Raw genomic sequence first — 22,316 nt, 5'->3', positions numbered from 1 at the left:
ATAACAGTCTTTGCTGTCATAACGGGTAAGTCTTGTAACTAAATTGCAATGGACTAAAAGTACAATATTTGCTTCTGAAGAGAAAATTGGAAACACAGTAAATTCCTCAAAGTGTTACTTAAGTACTTGATATACTTAGTTACTCTACCCCACTGGTTCTTTGGTGCTACAGCAGCTAAGCTGCTGTTGTAGATCAATGCTTTGGCAATGTCTCGGGACCCCCGCCCCGCCCCCTCCCGACCCCCAATATAAATTGACTGCTACAATAACCTTAAACCATTTTGGGCGGGAACCCCTTTTGGTGTTTTAAGCATTGTTATAATTTAGCTATTTAAAAATAGCAGATCTACAAGCTCATAGCGCGCCACCGAGTGGCATGCTACGAGCTTGTAGGTCTGCTATTTTTGAAAAACCTTCTTTTTTTTTTTTTTTTTTTATCTTTTTTTTTTTTTTTTTTAAATAATTTGGGGACCCCCTAAAATAATTTGGCGACGCCCCGAGGGGTCGCGACCCACGGGTTGAGAACCCCTGACCTAGCTCTGCTGGAGCTGTGGAATCTTCCCAGGAGGAGGAGAAGCACACAGAGCAGCATTCCTCGGTGCACCAAACAACCGATGTCGGTCAGGTCCTACGGAGACAAACGAAGCATTGAGATAGGCCAGAGAATATCAAATATCTATTTTTGCAAAGTTAGCTATGGCAACTTTAAAGCATTATAGTTTGGTGTCACAGAAGCTGCAGGGTTGCAAGTATTCTATTCAGACTAAGTTTAAGTTAGGTATACCAATGGATTTCTAGAAATTGCACTATGAAGGATCACTTGATTTGATTTATTTTACTGTGTTTATCTTCATTCATTAAATTGAGGAAAAGGGTGAGGCATGCTCTGGCTGCATGTGAAGTTTTATTTTTTATTGACCTTGGCTTGCTGGCCTTCTTCAGAATTATCTTTATTCATTAAAATATGATAATGTTTGCCTGACAACCTTGACTTTTTCAAACAACCCTTTGCTGATAATCGAGTGCTTAGGGAAATTACTTACTAATTATTGAATCTGCAATCCAGGACTTATTTTAATGAATTCAATTTGAACTTATCTGTACTCTACGAGAGTGTCTCAATACAATTTACAATTTAGGCAGTAATAAAATACATAGTCCTCAAGAATCATAATAAATCACAATAAGACCTGAATATATTTCTACTTTAAAAAAAAAGAGATTGCAACCTTACTACTACGTTGTACTACTAGGACTTTGCAGAGGAAATTACGGTATGTTAAGAAATATATATTATTAGTATGCACATTTATAATAATAATAAATTAAAAATTCCAGAGATTTCGAAGTTGTGTGAATTTCTGCCTCTGTGGGGAGGTATTTATATGCAAATATCATGACCAATGGCATTGTAAGACTAAACAATGAACATCAATGATGATGTTTTGTGCTAAGACAGTTCTGTCTATCTTAGCACAAGTGTTAGAAATTCTTTGACCTGCTCGGGAGACCTGCGCTCGAATCCCGGAAAGGACTTGGGGCATCCTATTTGGACTGCAGCTTTAAAGGACCACTTCACCACTTTTCAACTTCTCTTCCTATAATTGGTCCTAACTAATGTTCATGATAAAATACCACCATTTTTTCCTACTCAGTCTGTGTCTCATAGGAAGGCTTTGGGCAGTTCAGAAACCCGTCCACCAGTGACATCATCGATGGTGAATCCAAGCTAATAGAAACGGCAGGCTTTCTTTTCCTGAAAAGTTGCAATGCAAAAGTTGAAGCCATCGTTCTCACGATAATACAAATCTAAATATATTTTAAAACAAATCTTGTTTAAAAAAAAATCTGCCTAATGATGATGTCACTGGTGGACGGGTGTCCGAACTTCCCAAAGCCCTCCTATGAGACACAGACTGAGTAGGAAAAAAATGGTGGTGTTTTATCATGAACATTAGTGAGGACCAATTATATGAAGAGATGTTGAAAAGTGGTGAAGTGGTCCTTTAAGACTTTTAGCTTTTGTCCTTTTGTCTCGTCCACTTTCTTTCTTTTTTGCAACCCATTTTTTTCACCCAGTGTCAATTATCTAATGTAATCCTGGGCGCTACACTTCCTCTGCCAACCTGGGGGTGCAGCGGACTGACCTCATGCTTCCTTCTACGCAGTAGTCCAAGCTGCTTCTTTTCACCTGACAGGGGAGAGTTTCCCCAGCTGGACGTCGCGCGTGGAAGGAACACATTATTCCGACCAGTTCCTTTCCCCTCCATCAGGCGCTCCGGCTGGCCAGGGGGAGGTAGTTTAGAGACCAGGATTACTGCATGTTTTTTTGTGAGCCTACCCTAGCGGACACGGGGAGAACATGCAAACTCCACGGCCCTTTTGCCAACCCCACCTAGGGTATGGGCACGTATGACGCGGAGGAGGGAACACGCCGTCACACAGCGTCCCCAGCGGGAATCAAACCCAGGACCTTCTAGCTGTGAGGCGACAGCACTACTGACTGTGCCATCGTGCCCCGTCTCGTCCACTTTCTAACAGAGGTTTCCTCTATTCGTTTTTGCACACTGATGTTAATATTATATCTCTCGACAGCATCGACCGGCCTCAGTCGCTCCAGGAAGACTTATCACCACAAAACCCCTTGGAAAATGGAGAATTTATTGCCAGCATGAATCAACTGTGGCATTGTTTGATTCATGTGAAATCTGCCCCTTATGCAAAAAATATTGAGAAAACTGGATCACAAGCATTTAAAATAAGAGTCAAAAGAGAAAGTGTGGGGATTTTCTCTCTCTTGGCCACCTCACGCTCTCTCCCGGTGCTGAATGAGGCATTTTTTCACATGGATAAACTTTCTATTAGCATCACCGGGCTTTATTTATTGATGTGGTGGAGGCTCAAACTGGGACAAGAAGAGGAGCTTGTTCACTGATATTATAGACTGAGGGGTGGGGGGGGGGGGGGGGGGGCGAGGGGCAGACAGAGCTCCCAATAATCCAGTGACATAGCGTCAAGCAAGAGTTCTGTAGTGTAGTCGTTTTCATGTCAAGGACACCCAATCAAGAAATATTCAAAATGTTTCAATTTTATTTCAAGATGTGACACTCTGTGATCTTGTAGATCACATGTTTTCAAATCGCAGATGTATATGGGGTTAAAATGGTTAAACTAATTTAGCTGGGAACCCCCGGAAGCCCCTCAAGGACCCCTGGGTGTCCCCAGGCGTCCCCAGAACCCCAAATTTGAAACCCCCTTCTGCATGTCCACCTAGTAAATATCCTTGTGTCTGGTACTCTATTATACTTAATCCCTCTGTGTGTACGTTATAATTTGTAGTTACAAATGGATCAATTAAAACAGATTACCTTTGTTGGTGACGTTCATGTTTTTGTGAACATGACATGACATATTGTGTGTAAGAATAGGAGACATCTCTATCTTATTAATTGTCATCAGCCGGACCACTGTACTATAAAAAAAGTTAAAAAATATTTTAAAACAGGCCTGAAAATCCACCTTTCAGCCGGCCCAAGGGCGAGGAAATGACCACCCCCTTCCTTTTTCACCTCCCTGTACATAGAGTGTGTTATTTTCCCTGTGATGATATTGAATTTTGTTATTATTCTTGTCATACAGTATCTATGAATTGATTGCATAGGGCCTAAATGGAAACAAGACTGCAAGGACCTTTTTTGGTGTTATCCCTTTTGGACTCTGTGTTTGACTGTACTGTTTTTACATTCTGTCTAGTAATAAACTCTTCAATCAATAAAAAAAACAGGACATTCCTGTTTGAGCAGCTCCTGTTGATTTTAATGTATTTTACAAAATCCTGCGACAAAACCACCAAACACACATTTATTGGGTGCAGTAACCAGTCATTGGTCCGACAAATACAACCTACCTCAAACCCTAACATAACTGCAAGCACGGAGCAGCGCATGTTCGCCAACCTTAATGCATGTTCGCCAACCTTAATCCGGTCTTCAACCTTAATGCATGTTCGCCAACCTTAATCCGGTCGCCAACCTTAATGCATGTTCGCCAACCTTAATCCGGTCTTCAACCTTAATGCATGTTCGCCAACCTTAATCCGGTCTTCAACCTTAATGCATGTTCGCCAACCTTAATCCGGTCTTCAACCTTAATGCATGTTCGCCAACCTTAATCCGGTCGCCAACCTTAATGCATGTTCGCCAACCTTAATCCGGTCTTCAACCTTAATGCATGTTCGCCAACCTTAATCCGGTCGCCAACCTTAATCCGGTCGTTTTCTGCATGTCAGACCAATGACTGGTCGGAAAAGTGTACGGACCCCCATTTATTTACTCGCAATGCACTAAGGTGTTGAGGAACTTTTTTTCAAACGTTGTGTGTTTTCGTACTTTAAGTACATTTTGATGTCAATACTTTTGATCATTTATTTTTGAATTCCGGACTTTTACTTGTAACGGAGTACTTCTATATTGCAGTATTGGTACTTTCACTTAAAGGGGCATTCCACTCGTTTTCAACATTTTACTATGTCATTAATGTACCTTAGAGCTGTTGTGTGGAAATAATAAAAAAGTTCCCCCATTCTGTGTTTCCTAGAACTAGGTCTGAAAAAAATCATTAACATGGTGAAACACATCTTGATGATGTCATCAAGATGTGTTTCACCATGTTAATGATTTTTTTCATAATTACAGTTCTAGGAAACACAGAATGGGGGAACTTTTTTATTATTTGCACACAACAGCTCTAAGGTACATTAATGACATAGTAAAATGTTGAAAATGGGTGGTTTTCCCCTTTAAGTAAAAAAATGTAGTACTTTTTCCACCACTGGTCTGATCAACATTTTGTGTCATCACAGACCCATCATACCTGGAGCCGGCCGACGTTCGCCAGCAGCTCAACCACTACCAGCTGGCCTCCCGCAGCAGTCACATGAACTCCTCCCGCGGTAACGCTGGTCCGATGCCACCAAGCGGCGGCGGTTCGACAGGCGCGGACGGACGTCCGGACGGCATCCTGACCTGCGAGTTCTGCGAGTTCAGCTCCGGTTACATGCAGAGCCTCCGGCGGCACTACCGCGACCGCCACGGTGGCAAGAAGCTGTTCAAGTGTAAAGATTGCTCCTTCTTCACCTGCTACAAGTAAGAATGAATGTTCAAGTGTAAAGACTGCTCCTTCTTCACCTGCTACAAGTAAGAATGAATGTTTAAGTGTAAAGACTGCCTCTTCACCTGCTACAAGTAAGAATGAATGTTTAAGTGTAAAGACTGCCCCTTCTTCACCTGCTACAAGTAAGAATGAATGTTCAAGTGTAAAGACTGCTCCTTCTTCACCTGCTACAAGTAAGAATGAATGTTCAAGTGTAAAGACTGCCCCTTCTTCACCTGCTAAGTAAGAATGGATGTTCAATGTTCGGCTCCCATGTGGATTTTGAACTTCATGTCTATGACATATGACTCCATATTGGGCCATTGGTTTCCATTATAATATCAAGGGGTCACGGTGTAACTTTTTCAACTAAATAAAAGTTTTTTTTGATATAATCTTTCATTAAATTTGCATCAAGAAATGTACTGGACATTATCAAAAGAGTATATGCACGTGCTCAATGAAGTGATTGACCACACGTAGTGAAGGAAATGACGTGTGTGTTTGTGTGACTGTGCGTGCGTCAGGAATACGTTCAGCATGCACGTGGAGGCGGGTCACAACGTCATCGCCCCAGAGGAGGGTCCTAAAGACCTGCGCTGTCCCCTCTGCCTCTACCACACCCAGCACAAGAGCAACATGATCGACCACATCGTCCTGCACAGAGGTAACACCGCACATCTTCAGATCTTTACCTGACCGCCGCAAATGTTATGTAGCATGATCACGTTAGGACCACTTTGCAACCTACCTTCATATAATTGGTCCTCCCTAATGTTAATTTTTTTTCCTACTCGGTCTGTGTCTCATACCCCCCCCCCCCCCCCCCCTCTCTTCCCCTCAGAGGAGCGAGTCGCGCCGCTGGAGGTTTGCCGCTCCAAGCTGTCGCGCCACCTCCAGGGCCTGGTGTTCCGCTGTCACACGTGCACGTTCACGTGCTCCAGCGACCAGGCGCTGCAGCAGCACGTCCAGAACAAGCACGCCCAGCTCAGGCCCTACCAGTGCCAGCTGTGCTACTACGACAGCAGCCACAACGCACAGCTGGAGGAGCACCTCCGCCTGGAGCACAAGGTCAGTGCGCTCACTGGCCCTCGACGGCGACCATGTCCTAAAGCGTTGCTTTTTCACTGGTGGATACAATGTAGTTATTATTTTGTCACAAACTCTAGTAAATGTTTTTTTTTTTTTATGGAGAAATCCAGATCAAAACACATGTACTCCCTGAATCCGCCTATAATCCTGTCCCAACATACACGTTGACCTTGAATTGTTTCATAGATGCCCCTGTTCTCCATTTTCCCCACCCCTCCCTCCCAAAATGAAGTTAGAATGGAGCGTGTTGTCTTAGTTAAAACTCTACTGCTGGGTGTGACAAACAGTGACTCTATTAACCGTTTCCGCGCCATTGCCGACGATTAAAGTCAATTGAAGCCTAATTTTGATACTGACGCTTAACGCCATTGGCGACGGCCTACGGCAATTGCGCTTTTATGGCGCGTTCGATTGCTCGAGCCATAATGCTACTCACGTTAGCCGGTTAGCTAGCTGTGTTGTTAGCACAGCACTGGATCGCCCATCTTAAATCGTCGTCGTCATAATAATCCATTCTATCCATTTCTTTCAATCGCCTGTATCTCCTATTCCTTGTCCCAGATGGCATTTTGGTCAAAACAGCGTTTCTTTGACGGCACAGATATGATGATCTGGAGCTCTGCAGAGCTCCGGTCTGCCTTCAGATGGTAAACAAGGCCTGTCCGCTCCATGTAGTTTCCTAGGTTAAGACATACTGCTCATGGCAGGCCCGGTTCTTCCTACAGGCCGACGAAGCAGCGGCTTCGAGCGCCATGGGGGAGGGGCGCCAATTTTTTTATTATTATTATTTTTTTACTCTGTCCCAACTCTGTCTGCCCAGTGTCCCCCCAGTGCCCCCCCAGTGCCTCCCCAGTGCCTCCCCAGTACCTCCCCAGTGTCTCCCCAGTGCCAGTGTCCCGCCAGTGCCTCCACAGAGCCTCCCCAGTGTCCCCACAGTGCCTCCCCAATGGACCCCCAGTGCCTCCACAGTGTCCCCACTGTCCCCCCAGTGCCTCCACAGTGTCTCCTCAATTTTTGGGACAGAGGGGGGCGCCGCAAAAAATCCTGCTTGGGGCGCCAGATTGCTCAGGACCGGCCCTGGCTCATGGACCGGAAATGGCGGCTTTTCAAAATAAGAGCTAAAATTAAAAAAATGCTGGCGTGAATTAGATCCTAATTTTTCAATAAATGATAGCGGCCTAAGTGTTTTAATAGACGAATCGTGATTTTAAAAAAAAGAAAGAAAGAAAAATGTTTGGAGCTACTAAAATACCCACATTAGCATGAAAACAACTAGCTCCATTGGAACTGCATTTTACTGTGGGATGGGTGGGGAAAATGGACAGAGGGCATCTATAAAACAATTCAAGGCCAACATGTATGTTGGGACTGGATTATAAACTGATTCAGGGTATTCATGTGTTTTGGCATGGATTTCTCCTTTTAGTAAATGCATTCTAGAGACGTTCACTTAGGCCTAACCGTTGGGGAGTAGAACCCGAAAATGTGTAAAAAGAAAAAAGAAACAATCAGTTGCATTTCACGTCACAGATTTGGCTCCGAATGACAAGATAACATGCCGTTAGAGTTATTATAAACCCAAATCATACTTCTTGTAGCGCCATGATGATGATGAAAAGAAAAGGAAAAAGAGTGCAGCGGGCGGTACACCGGGTGCATACAGATCACACTGCTTAAAGCTCATCAATTCCGAACGCAGCCAGAAAGAGAATGCGTTTCATCTCCCACAATCCCTTAATGGAGATAATGCAGGAGACGCCAGGAGAGGGCATCCGACATTTTCGGAAGGTTGAAGTATACATTATACTTAAAACGGTTGCGCCTGCTGTTTTTAATGAAATGGGGGGGAAAAGCTACAGTTTTCTGTCTGTATACTTTATTTTATGCAGAGAATTACCGGTGAAATTGTGAGTTTGTCATTGTCATGCTTGTCCTGAGGGGTTTGGTTTGAAATTCATACGTTGCATACAAATAATAATTTGTGTTGTGTATAATAAGTGGCATAAAGACATTATATTTTGAAATCAACTATATGTACAGTATGTATCTCATTAACCGCTTGAACAGCATGCCTATTTTGGGGGGAAAACGTTTGCAGAAAATAGCCGATCCGTTGCGCGTTGTAAGGTCGTAGATCGGCTGTTTTCAGCAAATGTAGGGCAAAAATAGTAATATACTAGTATAGTAGACTGGAAACCAGACGAATCAGCCAGTGCGAGAAAAAAAAACAGGGCCCAGTATGCAGATGTGGTGGGTTTCTAGGCCATTCCAGGCTACTAGTATAGAGTCCAGAGCGACTTGAGTGGTTAAATAAGTGCTTTAGCTGGGTGATATAGATGAGGCTTTAGAGAATGACAAGGCAATAAACAACTACTTACAGTTCTTATCTTATGTAATTCCATGCGTCCCTGCTCATGTGACTCGTGTGACAACAGATTCCTACATCTTTCAGACAGAATTTTTTTTATGGAGAGACGCACAGATGCACATTTGAAGCTCAACAGAAGGACGGCAATATAGTCAGTAAAAACAGAGAAATAATTGGCATAACCACTTTTACAGAGTGCAGTTGTTATTATGCATATTCGACTATGGGTCACACTATAGAAAGCATTTCATCATACGTATTGGAAAAGGTGTACGTACGTCGTACGTACGGATGTTTGTAGATAGTTGGACACGATGGATGCAAAAAAGAAATACGTACGCGTTACTACCTTGAAAAACTAGAAGGGTAGAGCCGTGACAGGACTATGTGTTGGAAAAGCACCAAAAGATACAGTGAAATCAGTTATGGTTGGCCAATTAAATGGATTTGGGTCAGATACCCAGTGAGACCTTTCTGAATATTGATTGATTGATTGATTGAAGAATGTATTAACAGTTTGCAGAATTACAGTACATTTCAAGCACAAACTCAATACAAAGGCTGTTAACTGTGAGTGGACGACCCAATTAAGCATTACACTTGTTTCCAATAGGGTCCACCATGTTCAAATCATCAAAACATTTAGAGACGTACAAATAGACACTTCTATAGACAGAACAGGAATTCATCATAAAGGAGGGAAAAAGGGAAAAGAAACATATACAGTGAGGGAAAAAAGGGGTGGGCGGTGGGGGGGATTCACGTTCAGCTCCGTTCATTTGTTTGTTTTCCTTGGAGGAGCTGCGTTGGGTCCCCAAGTCGGCTCCGTGGCCGTACCTTGAGTTGGCTGTGTGGCCGTGACCGTCTCTTGTGTTGTCCTTGCGTTGGGTCCCCAAGTCGGCTCAGTGGCCATACCTTGAGTTGGCTGTGTGGCCGCGACCGTCTCTTGTGTTATCCTTGCGTTCGTGTTTGAGGGATTCCGATTTTACAGGGGCCAGTTTCGAATTGCAGCCGTCCGTAGGTGCCCTTTGAGAGCGGTTTTGAAGGAGTCAAGGGATTCGCATGTCTTAATGACAGTTGGTAGGGCGTTTCACATTTTGGTGGCATAGGAGCGAAAATAATTTAGTCCCTTTGTGCCGAATCTGGGTTGTACATGGTTCGTTGCACTCCCTCTGGTGTTGTGGGTGTGGACTTCGTTAACATTAAGGAAGTATCTAGACAGGTACATGGGTATCTTGGTGGTGTATCGAATCTTGTGGACCAGACCCATTGCAAGATGCTGTACTCTGTCGTCGACCCTAAGCCATTCCAGCCTGTCGAAGTGGGCAGGGGTGAGGTGGGTTCGGGGGGCTAGGTCAAGTAGGAGCCTGACCAGTTTGTTTTGGGAAGTCTGGAGCCTGGTTTTAAGGGCCTTTGAGGTGCTGTGGTACCAGGAGGTGCATGCATAGTCAAAGAAACCCTGTACAAGGGCTCCTGTTAAGGTCTTCAAGGTGTTTTTGTTGACCAGTGAGGAGATCCTGTAAAGGAATCTTGTTCTATGGTTGACCTTTTTGATTACGTTGGTGGCCATTTTATCACCGGAAAGATTAGCCTCCAGGATGGAACCTAGGTAGGTAATTTCATCTTTACGTGTGATAACATTGTCACCCACTCTAACCAAGAAGCCATTTGCCTTGCTGAGATTACTATTAGAGCCAAAGAGAATGGATTCAGTTTTTCCCAGTAGGGTGGGTCTACTGGCTGACTTAGGGTGGGACTAATACAGTGAATCTGGCAATTATAGAATCATCATACCGGGAAGGTAATGAGAGTCCTGGTTATTTAGTGAAGTTAGCTAGAGAGAGCTGACAAACTGCAGATCTGGGATGGAGGAACGTGGAAACTGGTCCTTCTGTAAGTCATGGGGGGAGGGGTCAAATGTCTGGAAATGTTGCGTTAACGGACTCGTTTGGATATAGTTCAGGGGCGGGACCTGGAATGTCTGGAAATAGTGTGGAAGAGGGACTCGACATCTCTGGAAAAATAAACTAATTGAATGAAGTCTCTTCAGACTCCACCTTACCCGTAACACTTGTCCTACAGTACTAGTCTTGACGACCATGCAGAATTATATTCAAAGGTTCAAATGTAATTTGGATAAGTTGTAAGTTGTTTAGACAGATGCTAGGTTCATTGTTTACCTAATATCCTCCTATCGTTTCATTGTACAGATAAGGCTTTTGATATTACTGTATTTAGTTTAGACTGATACTAGGTTCTTGGTTTACCTGTGATCCTAGTTTATTGGGGCACTACACTGTCTCTCTGCATTTGATGTGTTTACTGTTTACTTTGCTTATTGTAAGCGTCTGCTAAAATGCCAAAATTGGAAATTGTAGTTGGGATATGCCATTTTTATAAGCTAAAGGGTAACAATATATAACCCTATTTATATATTGGCTATCCAAAAATCAAATATTTTAAAGAACACATGTTATGGGGTCCCCGTCCCTGGCACAAACTCTTTTAAGATTGCGGATTCACGGCCAAATTCATATCAATGTCTGTGTCCTTGACATGAAAACGTTTGAAAACCACTGCTGACCTCAAGAAATAATGCTGCACTCACGGCAGCAACTGCTGGACAGCACGGCACGGTAAAACAAATACAAAAATATGCTGAGATTTGTCCTGCGAATGCGATATGGAGCTACGTAACATCCAGTTAGATTCCATCCGGTATCACGGTAAAAATAGATCAAATATTTTAACTTTGAACGGCAATGGCGTCTGCCCATGTGAACGCAGCATATATGGAGAAGCTCTCTCTGGTACCAATGAGAGGATTGATGACGATGTTGGATCTTTATCTGACTACCGCAAATTGTGTTTGTGATCTCTTAGTGTTTTAACCACTTACTGTGGTGTTAGTTATACCTTGTTGCAAAACTATCGTTGTGGAGGAGAGGGACAGAAATGGTGATAAGTGAATATCTTTTGCTTGAATAGTATACATTTACATTTTTTTTGCAAAGGAACAACCAATTCATGAAAAATGTGTGTGTGCGCGCGCACACACACATACACACACACACACACACACACACAGTATTGTGTGTGTTTTTTTCCCCCAGTCGGTACAATTCCGCGTTTTGTCATGACATAATTTTCAAGTCATTAGCTTACTTTTACGTCGCTATTGAAATATGCTTCAGTAGCAGCACAAATGTTCTTGCCAGTTCATATGGGTTTCGCAAGAGCTGCTGTTTTAATGAGAGCGAGTAACTGGTGCTCATCAAACAACAGAAGATGAGTTGATGGACAGGGTCCATTGATTGTAGGAAGAGGAGTGGATAAAGTACAAGAAGATTGCAGACATGGAGCTCTAACTCGACCATGTATGAGGAAAGAAGCAGAAGCTCTGAAGAAGTGAGAAGTGTTTGTGCTCTTTGAAAGTGCTGCTGGTTCCATCGCTCTGATAGCCTGGCTCCAGCCCTGAATCACTACCATTTAAAAAAAAAGTGAAACGAAATGAAAATTCAGACTGTGTGTCAGGCTATCGCTCAGAAGTTCTGTCGCCATATTCTTCTTTGCTTCCGTCATATTTTGTGGAAATACACCTCTGTTAAAAAGAATGATTGTTAGTTTGCCATTCATGCCATTTAAACTCCTTTACTGATAAACCTCTTGTTTGCTGTTTCAGAGAAATAGACATTTCTATATTGTCCTTATTTTAACTGTTAACCCAGTAAAACCGAATTTGGAGATTGAGCCACGCAATGTATATTTCATTTTTTCCAATTTTAAAAAGTATAGTATAAGATATCCAACGGGAATGTGAGGGAGGGTATGTTTTTTTTCAGTGGATGAAAATAAGACGTCTTGCCAGAAGAGTCACAAAAGCGACAAGGTCAGATTGATATTTAGGCAGGGGGATGGTTTCAGGAAGGACACCAAATAGGGAAATAATAGGGGATGGATCTATGGGCAACTGTAACACATCTGAAATAGTATCAAATATAACTGACCAATAAGGCTGTACGGCAGCCGGCAGGACAAGTCCAAAACGTATGAAGAAGATTAGCTGGAGCCTGGTGGCATCTATCGCATGTTGGATCGACGTTGCGAGCCCCCGCTTAGTTTCTAAAACAGATATCCCACAATAGGCCTATCTCACAGCCCGCTTTCCACGCCCACTTCCGGTAAATAGTGGTGTCATTTAACATTAGCATTTACACGTTTTTTTCTCTGGAGAATCTAAGTACATTTTCTAATGTAAAAATGTGACAGACCAATATTATTATGAAGCAAACAAGATGGTAAATCAGCTCGAACAGATAGAACAAACCTTACCTTGAGAAAACAAAAGTTGTAGACTTCTTAAATTACCTCTGTTAACATGTAGCGTCTATGGAGTGACGTCACGCTATCACCACTAACCCCGAATTATTAAGGGGGCGGGGAAATTCTGTGAGATAGGCTTATTGATTGATTGATCGATCAATCGATTGATCAATCTACTTGCTGTAATTTCTCAAGGTTATCCGAAACTTTGAGCTGATGGGCCGCGTCCACCTGGACCAGCTGGAGATGATGAAGGGACGAGGGAGCAGTGAGGAGGAGGAGGAGGAGCAGGAGGTGGAGCAGGAGGAGGAGGAGGAAGATGAGGACAAGGCAGAGTTAAGGATAGATGCTGGAGCAGCAGCTGCAGAGGAGGAGGACGACGATGGGATGGACACGATGGACAGTGAGGTGGAGGAACGGAGAGACGTGGACCTCCGTGTCCCGGAGGGAGCCATTAAAGAGGAGGAGGAGGAGGAGCAGGAGGAGGAAGAGCTGGAGGAGGAGGACCGAGCGGAGGAGATGGAGGCAGAGACACCGGCCCCACAAGGTAACATGATCACCCGTAGACCTTATGCAGACCACGACCATCTTGCCATTGAGTTAATGGCAGGGTGGCAACTAGCCGCAATTTGCCATTGACAAGTCCTACAGTATGTGATTGTATTAAACAACGTCAAACTCACCAACATTGCAGCAAGTATTTGTTTCATAACAATCCACCGTAGACATGTTATGAGCTACTTTCTGTCAAGAACTTCTTTGCAGGTGATTATTTTTCTAAGTGTTGGGAGTTTGAAAGTACTCGTTGGATATCAGTCAACGGCCCGTGTGTAACACCTGTTTTGAATTTGCACATAATGCAGGAGGCCAGTGGCGTGCACAGACATTTAGAGGGGCAGGTGCTCAAGTTAAAAAAGGGCACCTTGTGCAGCGCGTGGAACCGGCCGGTTGCCTTAATCCATTTTGGGCGGGAACCCCTTTTGGTGTTAGCATTATGTTATGCTTTAGCTATTGAAAAATAGCAGATCTACAAGCTCATAGCGCGCCACCGAGTGGCGCGCTATGAACTTGTAGGTCTGCTATTTTTGAAAAATCAAAAAAAAAGAAGAAAAAAAAAAGTTATTTTTTATTTTTTTTTCAAAAGGGCACATTGCCAAAAGGGCAGGGGGTGCTCTAGCACCCCCTAGTGTCTATCTGTGCACGCCACTGCAGGAGGCAGCAGGACGTTGCTTTGCTGAAAGTGAGCGCTTCCAAACTCTGACACTTAGGCCTCTTTTAGACGGCGACCATCTCCAGATAAAACGGCAAAGTCCCGTTGCGTTCTCAGTTTTTATTGACCCTTTACACGAGAACGCACACTTTATGAAAACGCTATAATATCGCTAGGTGGCGGTAACGGGTTGCCAAATAGACCAGTCACCCACGTTATGTACAAGAAGAACAGTTTCAGTTCCCCGTGTCAATCACACTACAACACACACTACAAGTACACACTTCAACCCCCACTTTTCAATGACTTACATAGCTTGCTGTGTTAGGTGTTAGACTACGAGACCATTGTCTGCATTGGCCGTGAGTTCAAGCCTCACAGCGGAATATTTTTCGCGATTTTTTTCGGTCACTTTATTTTCTCACATATTAAAAACGCTACCAGATTAAAGTTAGGAATAAATAATACTGAGGTAAATGTTAATTATAGGTTAATAGGGGCGGGTGATTCCTTTTTGTTTAATCACCTGGGGAGGGGACTGGATTTTTATTTTCATTCACAGGGAGGGTGATGGTGGTGACAGACAGCCCAGAGCATGCAGGCAGAGCGCGCCACGGGATGGTTATATATTTTATAATACATTAGGCTGCATAAACGCTGCTGCCGCGGCTGCCACCTATCACAATTAAGGCATTTTATTTACATCATGGTTTTACATTCACCATGCTGATGAGCAGCGCTTTGTAGGCGAGGAGGGAGGCTTGTTCAGGAACTCCATTATATCATAATTATGCATCAATGTAATAATATATGCGCTGCGAGCCAACGTGAGCCATGATGTCATAAGTTTTGCGGATTCACCGTTTTGCCTGTTTACATGGAGAAGGGATAAAACGGCGTTCTCAAAGATTTCCACTCTGGGAGGTGGTTTCACTTTGATGCGTTTTCACCTCCTGAGAACACCCTTCTCGTCTAAAAGGACCCCAGCAAACGATACTTTATTTTGCCGTTTCTTATGAACACCATCCTCGTCTAAAAGCCACCTTAGAAAATGTTTCCATTGCCAATAATCTGCCATTAACTTAATGGCAAAATGGACACGATCTGCATGAGGTCTATGATCCACCGTTTCCTCTTGTTGAATACTATAGGGCTGCAGCTATCCGTGATCTTCTTAGCGATTATTCTATCGATTCCTTTTCCGATGAATTGAATAAGCACACTTTTTATATAATGTGTTCGATTTTTATACATCTTTGCTGTCGAGCAGAAACCAGCTCCATTTCATAAGCGACTAATGCAGTTAGTCTGATTAAGCAGTTAAGCCCTATATTATTTGTCATATAAAGTAAGTGACTCGATGAATTAATTCGAAGTGCTCCGAATTGATAGTTACTCCTTAAGATGGTCTGCGCGAAAAATGAAAGCCTGGATTTACGCATGGGCAGTCCGTTAGAATGGTATACTCCAGCAACCAGTGGTTTCTGCTTCTGGTCGACACAATAACAGTGCTGCACTGGGGGGGAGGAGAGACCGGGGCTGACGGACAGATCGGTGAACCAATCAGGGTGTGCGCAAATCCCATTTAGGCCAGAAAGGTCTAGCGTTAGCTCAGGCTACTGATTTAGAAATATATTGATTCAAGATACAATTGCACGTTTGTCTATTTAATCACCCCCCTATCCCAATTGGCACAATTTACTGGTCATGCTTCTCACAGAATCTGGTGAGAGGAAAAAAATTAGACAGATAATCGGTCATCATTATTATCATTATTATTATTATTATTATTAATATTACTAGAGCGGTGCAAGTTGTGCACTGGCCTACTTGGAAACGCATGCCACACCACAGTTATGTCGGTGTCCCTTTTATGCCCAGATATGGAGTTCTTTATCAGGCATGTCCAAATATGGAGTCTATGCAGATGTCAGAACAGGCCAGCTCCACATGGAGATCTAGAAGTGATCAGGTGTGGTCAATTGACTAATTTGGGCCCTGTCCAGAGCCTGGGCAGGGGCCCTGTCCAGAGCCTCTAGAGTGGTGCCCATTGGGATCTGACCTACTTGGAACGATGCAAGTTGGAAATACATGCCCCACCCAGTTATTATGTCTGTGCCCCTTTTATGCCCATATATGGAGTTCTTTGTCAGGCATGCCCAAATATGGAGTCTATGCAGATGTCAGAATGATGTCAGAACAGGACAGCTCCATATGGAGATCAGGTCCAGAGACAACTGTGGGTCTGACCGACTCGAAAACGGGCACTGCACTCCCGGTGGGTGGGTGGGTGGTACGCGTGTGTCGAATTTTAAGTCGGTGGGGCAAACGGTTCTCGAGTTACGTGCATTACAGACATACACACACAGAGACTTGGTGCATTTATAGTTCGATTGTAATCCTCATATCGACTTTTACATTTCTTTCCCAGAAGCCTTTGCAGCTCCTACCAGTAGCACTCCCAATGGGCTGAGCGGCGTGGAGAAGCTACCCTGTGAGTTCTGTGGTCGCTGCTTCACCAACAGCACCGAGTGGGAGCGACATGTCCTGCGACATGGCATGTAAGTATTGCTTTCATTACCTAGTGCAGGGGTTCTCAACCCGTGGGTCGCGACCCCTCGGGGGGTCGCCAAATTATTTTAGGGGGTCCCCAAATTATTTAAAAAAAAAGAAAAAAGATTATTATTATTTTTTTTTAAATCACGATTTTTCAAAAATAGCAGACCTACAAGCTCGTAGCGCGCCACTCGGTGGCGCGCTATGAGCTTGTAGATCTGCTATTTTTAAATAGCTAAATTATAACAATGCTTAAAACACCATAAGGGGTTCCCGCCCAAAATGGTTTAAGGTTATTGTAGCAGTCAATTTATATTGGGGGTCGGGAGGGGGCGGGGCGGGGGTCCCGAGACATTGCCAAAGCATTTCCGGCCAAAAACGTTGAGAACCCCTGACCTAGTGGTAACTGTGGGGCAGAAACATTTTCTCTTTCTTTGTGAGTAGATGAATGACTATCCCAATGATTATACCAATCACTACCCATCTGACGCCATTCCATGTGTCTGGGGAAAGATTACAACATGTATCTCAATGAGGGTTCTGTCATTCACACTCAAATGTTGATTAATTTGTGTTTTATGTCAAGGGTTTTATAGTGTATTGTTGATCTTGGGTAGAAAGAAAAACTGTGTTCCTGTGATCATGTGTTCCAATGGTACATGGTCTTGTTCCTTTTTCCTTTTCCTTCCTATGGTTAAAATCTAAGAACCAGACTGACTTAACCACTTTCAACATGGTTTCCTGATTTGGGGTATATCATAATAGGCAGAGATTGTTTTTATTTATTGATTAATTTACAAGCTCAAAAATATGTTGAGTTTAATGATGTTCACTACTTTTGCATGGCACTGTAATATGACAAATGTAATTTAAGGATGCTAAATGGTCTAATTACTGTATGTAAGCACTAGGCATCAATGCCCTACCCTTTGACTATCTACACACAACCACAATCTTTTTTGTGTCCATTTCTTGTTGTTACCGGGATGTAGAGTAGACCAGGGGTTCTCAACGTTTTTGGCCGGGGACCCCCGGAAATGCTTTGGCAATGTCTCGGGACCCCCGCCCCGCCCCCTCCCGACCCCCAATATAAATTGACTGCTACAATAACCTTAAACCATTTTGGGCGGGAACCCCTTTTGGTGTTTTAAGCATTGTTATAATTTAGCTATTTAAAAATAGCAGATCTACAAGCTCATAGCGCGCCACCGAGTGGCGCGCTACGAGCTTGTAGGTCTGCTATTTTTGAAAAATCGTGGGAAAAATAATAAAATAATTTGGGGACCCCCTAAAATAATTTGGCGACCCCCCGAGGGGTCGCGACCCACGATGTAGAGTAGACGTTTACTTTTTGAACTGTTTCCTCTCGTAGGACCATTATGGACACCCCAGAGACCCCAGAGACCCCAGAGACACCCCTAGGAGGACCGGCTGTCATGGATCTATCCAGCACCAGTCCTACCGACAGTCCTACCGAGGGAAGTCAAAATCTGTTTGTGGAAGACAAAGAATTGCTTGAGACCAAAAACAATCAACAGTTTGGTTGAAGAAGAATCGTTGCCTAACATGATATTGAGCTAGAAAATCCTAAATATTTGATAGGAACAATGCTGAGTTGGGTATCAAAGTAGGATGCTAAAGGAAATGATGATGCAAAAAAACAAAAGGAAAACTGAAGTGAATTCTCTTGTGTGTACATATTATTAGATTACTCGAGTTACACATTAGAAGTATTAAGTTGTACTGCATCCTACAGTACTCATTTTAAAACGGGCAGTCCCCTAGAACAGATCTTAATATATTGGTAACCAATAGTAGACAGATCTCTTAGTGCTGACATTTTGGTCATAAACTACAGGGAGTCCTCCCTCCTATATAAATCTACTGATATGTTTAGTAAAAACATGTTTCCGAATCCAAATTTTAAGAATTCACTGTTTTAAGCACCTTTTACCTTTCACCTTTTACCTAAAAGGAACTAATTTGGTATTAAAAATATAAGCATCCCCGCTGTGCTACCGTTTGTTGTTTATTTAAAATCAAAGTTGATTTCTTTCTTGTTTTTGTTTTTTGCATCTTAGCCTAGTATTACAGTAATTGAGTAGAGGTATTCCTTGAGGAATAGTTGCACCTTATTTATCCTAGTTATACATATTATAATTTTTTCATTGATTTGTAGGACACCCCCTACCCCCTCCTTTGCATCATGCTACATCATAATTCCCTTGATGTACTTCACAAAAGTCTTCAGCCTTTGTCTCCCCCTAGTATTTCCACTCCAACATGTATTTGTTTGTTTGTTTATTTGTTTGTTTGTTTGTTTGTTAGTTGTTGTTGGCTAATAATTTCTTTGATAATAACATAATGAAGGGACTATGTTGCGTTGAATTCTCTGCCCTATAAATCTGTATATTGTGATTGTATTCCAGGATACCAGCTCAGCAAGTATGCTAACGTGTCATAAGTATAACGTTGAACTGAGTCATACCCTGGAACACAACTCGTCTAGTAGTAATATACTTGTGGTATGTCTTTTCTTTCCTCATTAACTACTTAAGCCCTATTCAAAACACAAAAATAACAGATATAACAACTATATCTATTTTTGAAATGTTTTGGAATTGTTAGGGACATTTTGGAAAATTCCCCACACAGGGTCACCAGGGGGAAAGTGGCTAAAAGACATTTCGGAACAGCATTTGTTTGCACATACATGTATGCTGATGTATGCTAATGGGAGTGTGTTTAGTGGAGGGCCGTAATGTGAAGATTGAATAATTATTTTAAGCTGTATACATTGTTGTTCCCCGGACCTCAAATGCGAGGCTATAATATTATATTGCTCTGTGTTGAGACAACCGTCAGAGCCTGCATTTGTGTGCTTCTTCTTTTTAAACAAAGCTGTGTTGTTGTTTTTTTTTAATGTTATTGACGAATAAGGCAGAGATTGTATTTTGTTGGAAGTTGCTGCTTTAATACCCCAAAGCCTTATTAGAAATGAATAGCAATTAATTCAGCTTTTAATTTCAAATTCTGATGAGATCAGTAAGCAACATTTTAACAGTCTGAAATAATTAATGGTTACTTGTAACTCCTTTGAGCAGTCAAAGTTGCAGAGACGACACATCCTCACAGCCGGGTCGTACAACGGTGACACGTTGGACAACACCTCCTGACCAGGTGTCAGGCATAAATTTCGATTCAAAGCCAATCGGTATGCAACTCGAACGGCACGATGTCGGCAGAAGCAGCCATCACACCACTCGGCTGTCGCCTCGCTTGTGCGTGCGTCGCGGGGCTCAATTCTGCTTCTGCCGTCTTGTTTTAAATGTTTTTTACTGCACACGTCCACAGTCACGTGACACGGGACTACCCTGAACGTCGAAAAGCGACGTGACAGGGGAGCCCCCGACACGTCTTCTGACCCGATGGTCAATCTTTTCCCAACTTGTTATGTTTGTTATGACCTGGGAGTGAGGTGTGTAGGCAGAGAACACATGGGAATGGAGTTGTGTTCTTGTTACCAAAATGTCTAGCAAGCTGGCGATGTTTGCTGTGATTGTCTTTCCTGAGCAATGAACCATTGATGGAAATGGGAACCATGGAATTTTAGAAGCAGGTTTTTTAATTATGTGGGTACGAACTCGGATCATCTGCATGTTTGCAGCCATGTATAGAAAACAAAACTACTTGTCAAGTGTTTGAACTGTGGTGTTTCAGAAAGAATACTTTAACCCTTTTTCCTTTAGGTGTTGTTCTCATGATAAACAAAAAAGTAAATAAATCAAAAGATAATAGATAACCCTTGGGGGCTTTTTAGCCCCCCATCCAATGTTATTATGCTGTTGTACAATGTCTGGTTGCAATGAAATTATCTCCTATCTCCTCTTTGTTGTACTGTATTGGGACTGGGCAGGTTGTTCTCTATATTAACACATAGTTACTGATCAATGACATGGGGATTTTATTGTGGGCAGGGAAAAACAGCAAGAAAGAAAGTGAAAACGTCCGGTTCCCTTGGGCAGCGGTTCTCCCATGTCAAGGACCCCCAAATAGCCTAACTGTGGCCCCCACTTTGCAAAATGACTGGCACAATATTTATGTATGCTTTTATTTTATTTCTTATTTTATTTATTTTCCATTTCCGTCTTCCTTTCAATTCACCCTCCCCTTTCAGCCCACTTTGAAAACTTGCGCCTTCAGGAGCGTCTGAGTTTTTACCTGTTTGGTTACTCGCTATCTGGTTTACCAGTAAACCAACAAACTCACAGTTAAGGAGAGGCCAGGTCAATCCAAAAGCCAGAAACTCCAGTATCTAATACCCATAAGGTCCCCTGCACCCCGGGTAACAGAGAAGAAAGCAGTCCATTCATCTGTGGTCAACCCGGCTAACAAGCTAAAGTTGCCCCGGGGTGTTAAGCCTCACATTGATCCCTGTGTGTCATAGATGAGACACTAACAGGTGGGAATGTAGCTGCCCTCTCCCAACAACGTCCCTCCTCAGCCTTAGTACCTCAGAAACACAGGCTGAGTTTGTGCTGAAACTCAAAACCCTTTTTTATTTTGTTTTTTTCTCTCTATTTACATGTCTACCATGTAGCTTTTTGAAAGTTATAACCGTTCTAAAAAAATGTTATGGAAATAAGCTTTGCAGTGGGAGCTTGTTCAGACTAGGCTCGCAAGCCCACTCAAAACCAGGGGATAAATTGGGACATTGCCGGTAGTAAAGCTGGTTAACAGAAGATCACTCTAAACAACTCACTGTGTACAGTCTCATATTTCCATACGGGAGATAAACTAGATTATTCTTGAAATGCAATTTTCCCCCAATTTAGCCCCTGCTGACAACACACTGGATACTTGTATATATGTTTAGTTTGTTTGTTTTTTCAGACTGTTCTCTCCATAGTTTGAGTCCTAGATTTTCTCCATCTTGCCTTTCTTCCAATATAAATCAGATTACCTGATGATGGGTTGTGATGTTGCCTAGAATGATTGTTTACAATTTTATTCCATTTATCTCTGGATATTATGTAAATATTGTAATTCATTGTCTTTTTTAACTTGATAATAAAGTTATCAGATAACAGTTCAACTGTGGGCTTCCTCTGTTCATGACAGTGTACACTTTGATATAATGCAGTTGTATGAGGGATTCAAGCTGACGTTTCCCATACAGTATCACATGGTAGCCTACACCCTACAGCAGGGGTGCCCACACTTTTTTGACTTGAGGTCTACTTTTAAAATTGCCAGCTCAAGGTGATCTACCAACCAAAAAATAATTATCCCATTGCTTAAAATACTCAAAATATGTACCTATATGGCAAAATAAATAACATTGGGACTGTTTCAAAATCAATTATATTTATTTACCTTTTCAGTTACCCCACATTGCAAAGAAGAGATTTTTTTGTTAGTTACTCTTTGTAATAACATATTGCTCATAGAATGTTACAAATATTAAAAGTATCACACAAAAAAGCATACACAATCACATGAAGGAATAATGCACCACTCAACTCAAAGAGCACACTATGCCTACAGTATGCTAAATACATCACTTATACTCTTTCATTTCTTGAACAAATGACATTGGATGCATATCAAGACAGC

General features: G+C 42.6%; 1 protein-coding gene across 1 annotated transcript in view; it reads left to right on the top strand.

Moving 5' to 3' along the window:
* Positions 1–21,795, top strand: part of znf462 (zinc finger protein 462) — a 77,800-nt gene extending 56,005 nt beyond the window's left edge. The window contains exons 8-13 of the mRNA XM_079523596.1: positions 4,862–5,144; positions 5,679–5,818; positions 5,996–6,222; positions 13,130–13,481; positions 16,576–16,705; positions 18,073–21,795. Coding sequence (XP_079379722.1) covers positions 4,862–5,144; positions 5,679–5,818; positions 5,996–6,222; positions 13,130–13,481; positions 16,576–16,705; positions 18,073–18,247 — 1,307 coding nt within the window. The 3' untranslated portion in view covers positions 18,248–21,795. The remainder of the gene's footprint in view (positions 1–4,861; positions 5,145–5,678; positions 5,819–5,995; positions 6,223–13,129; positions 13,482–16,575; positions 16,706–18,072) is intronic.
* The last annotated feature ends 521 nt before the right edge of the window (positions 21,796–22,316 follow it).

Source organism: Electrona antarctica (genome assembly GCF_951216825.1).
Source record: "Electrona antarctica genome assembly, chromosome: 16".
NCBI classification, from domain to species: Eukaryota; Metazoa; Chordata; class Actinopteri; order Myctophiformes; family Myctophidae; genus Electrona; species Electrona antarctica.
This window is presented reverse-complemented; position numbering and strand designations above follow the sequence as displayed.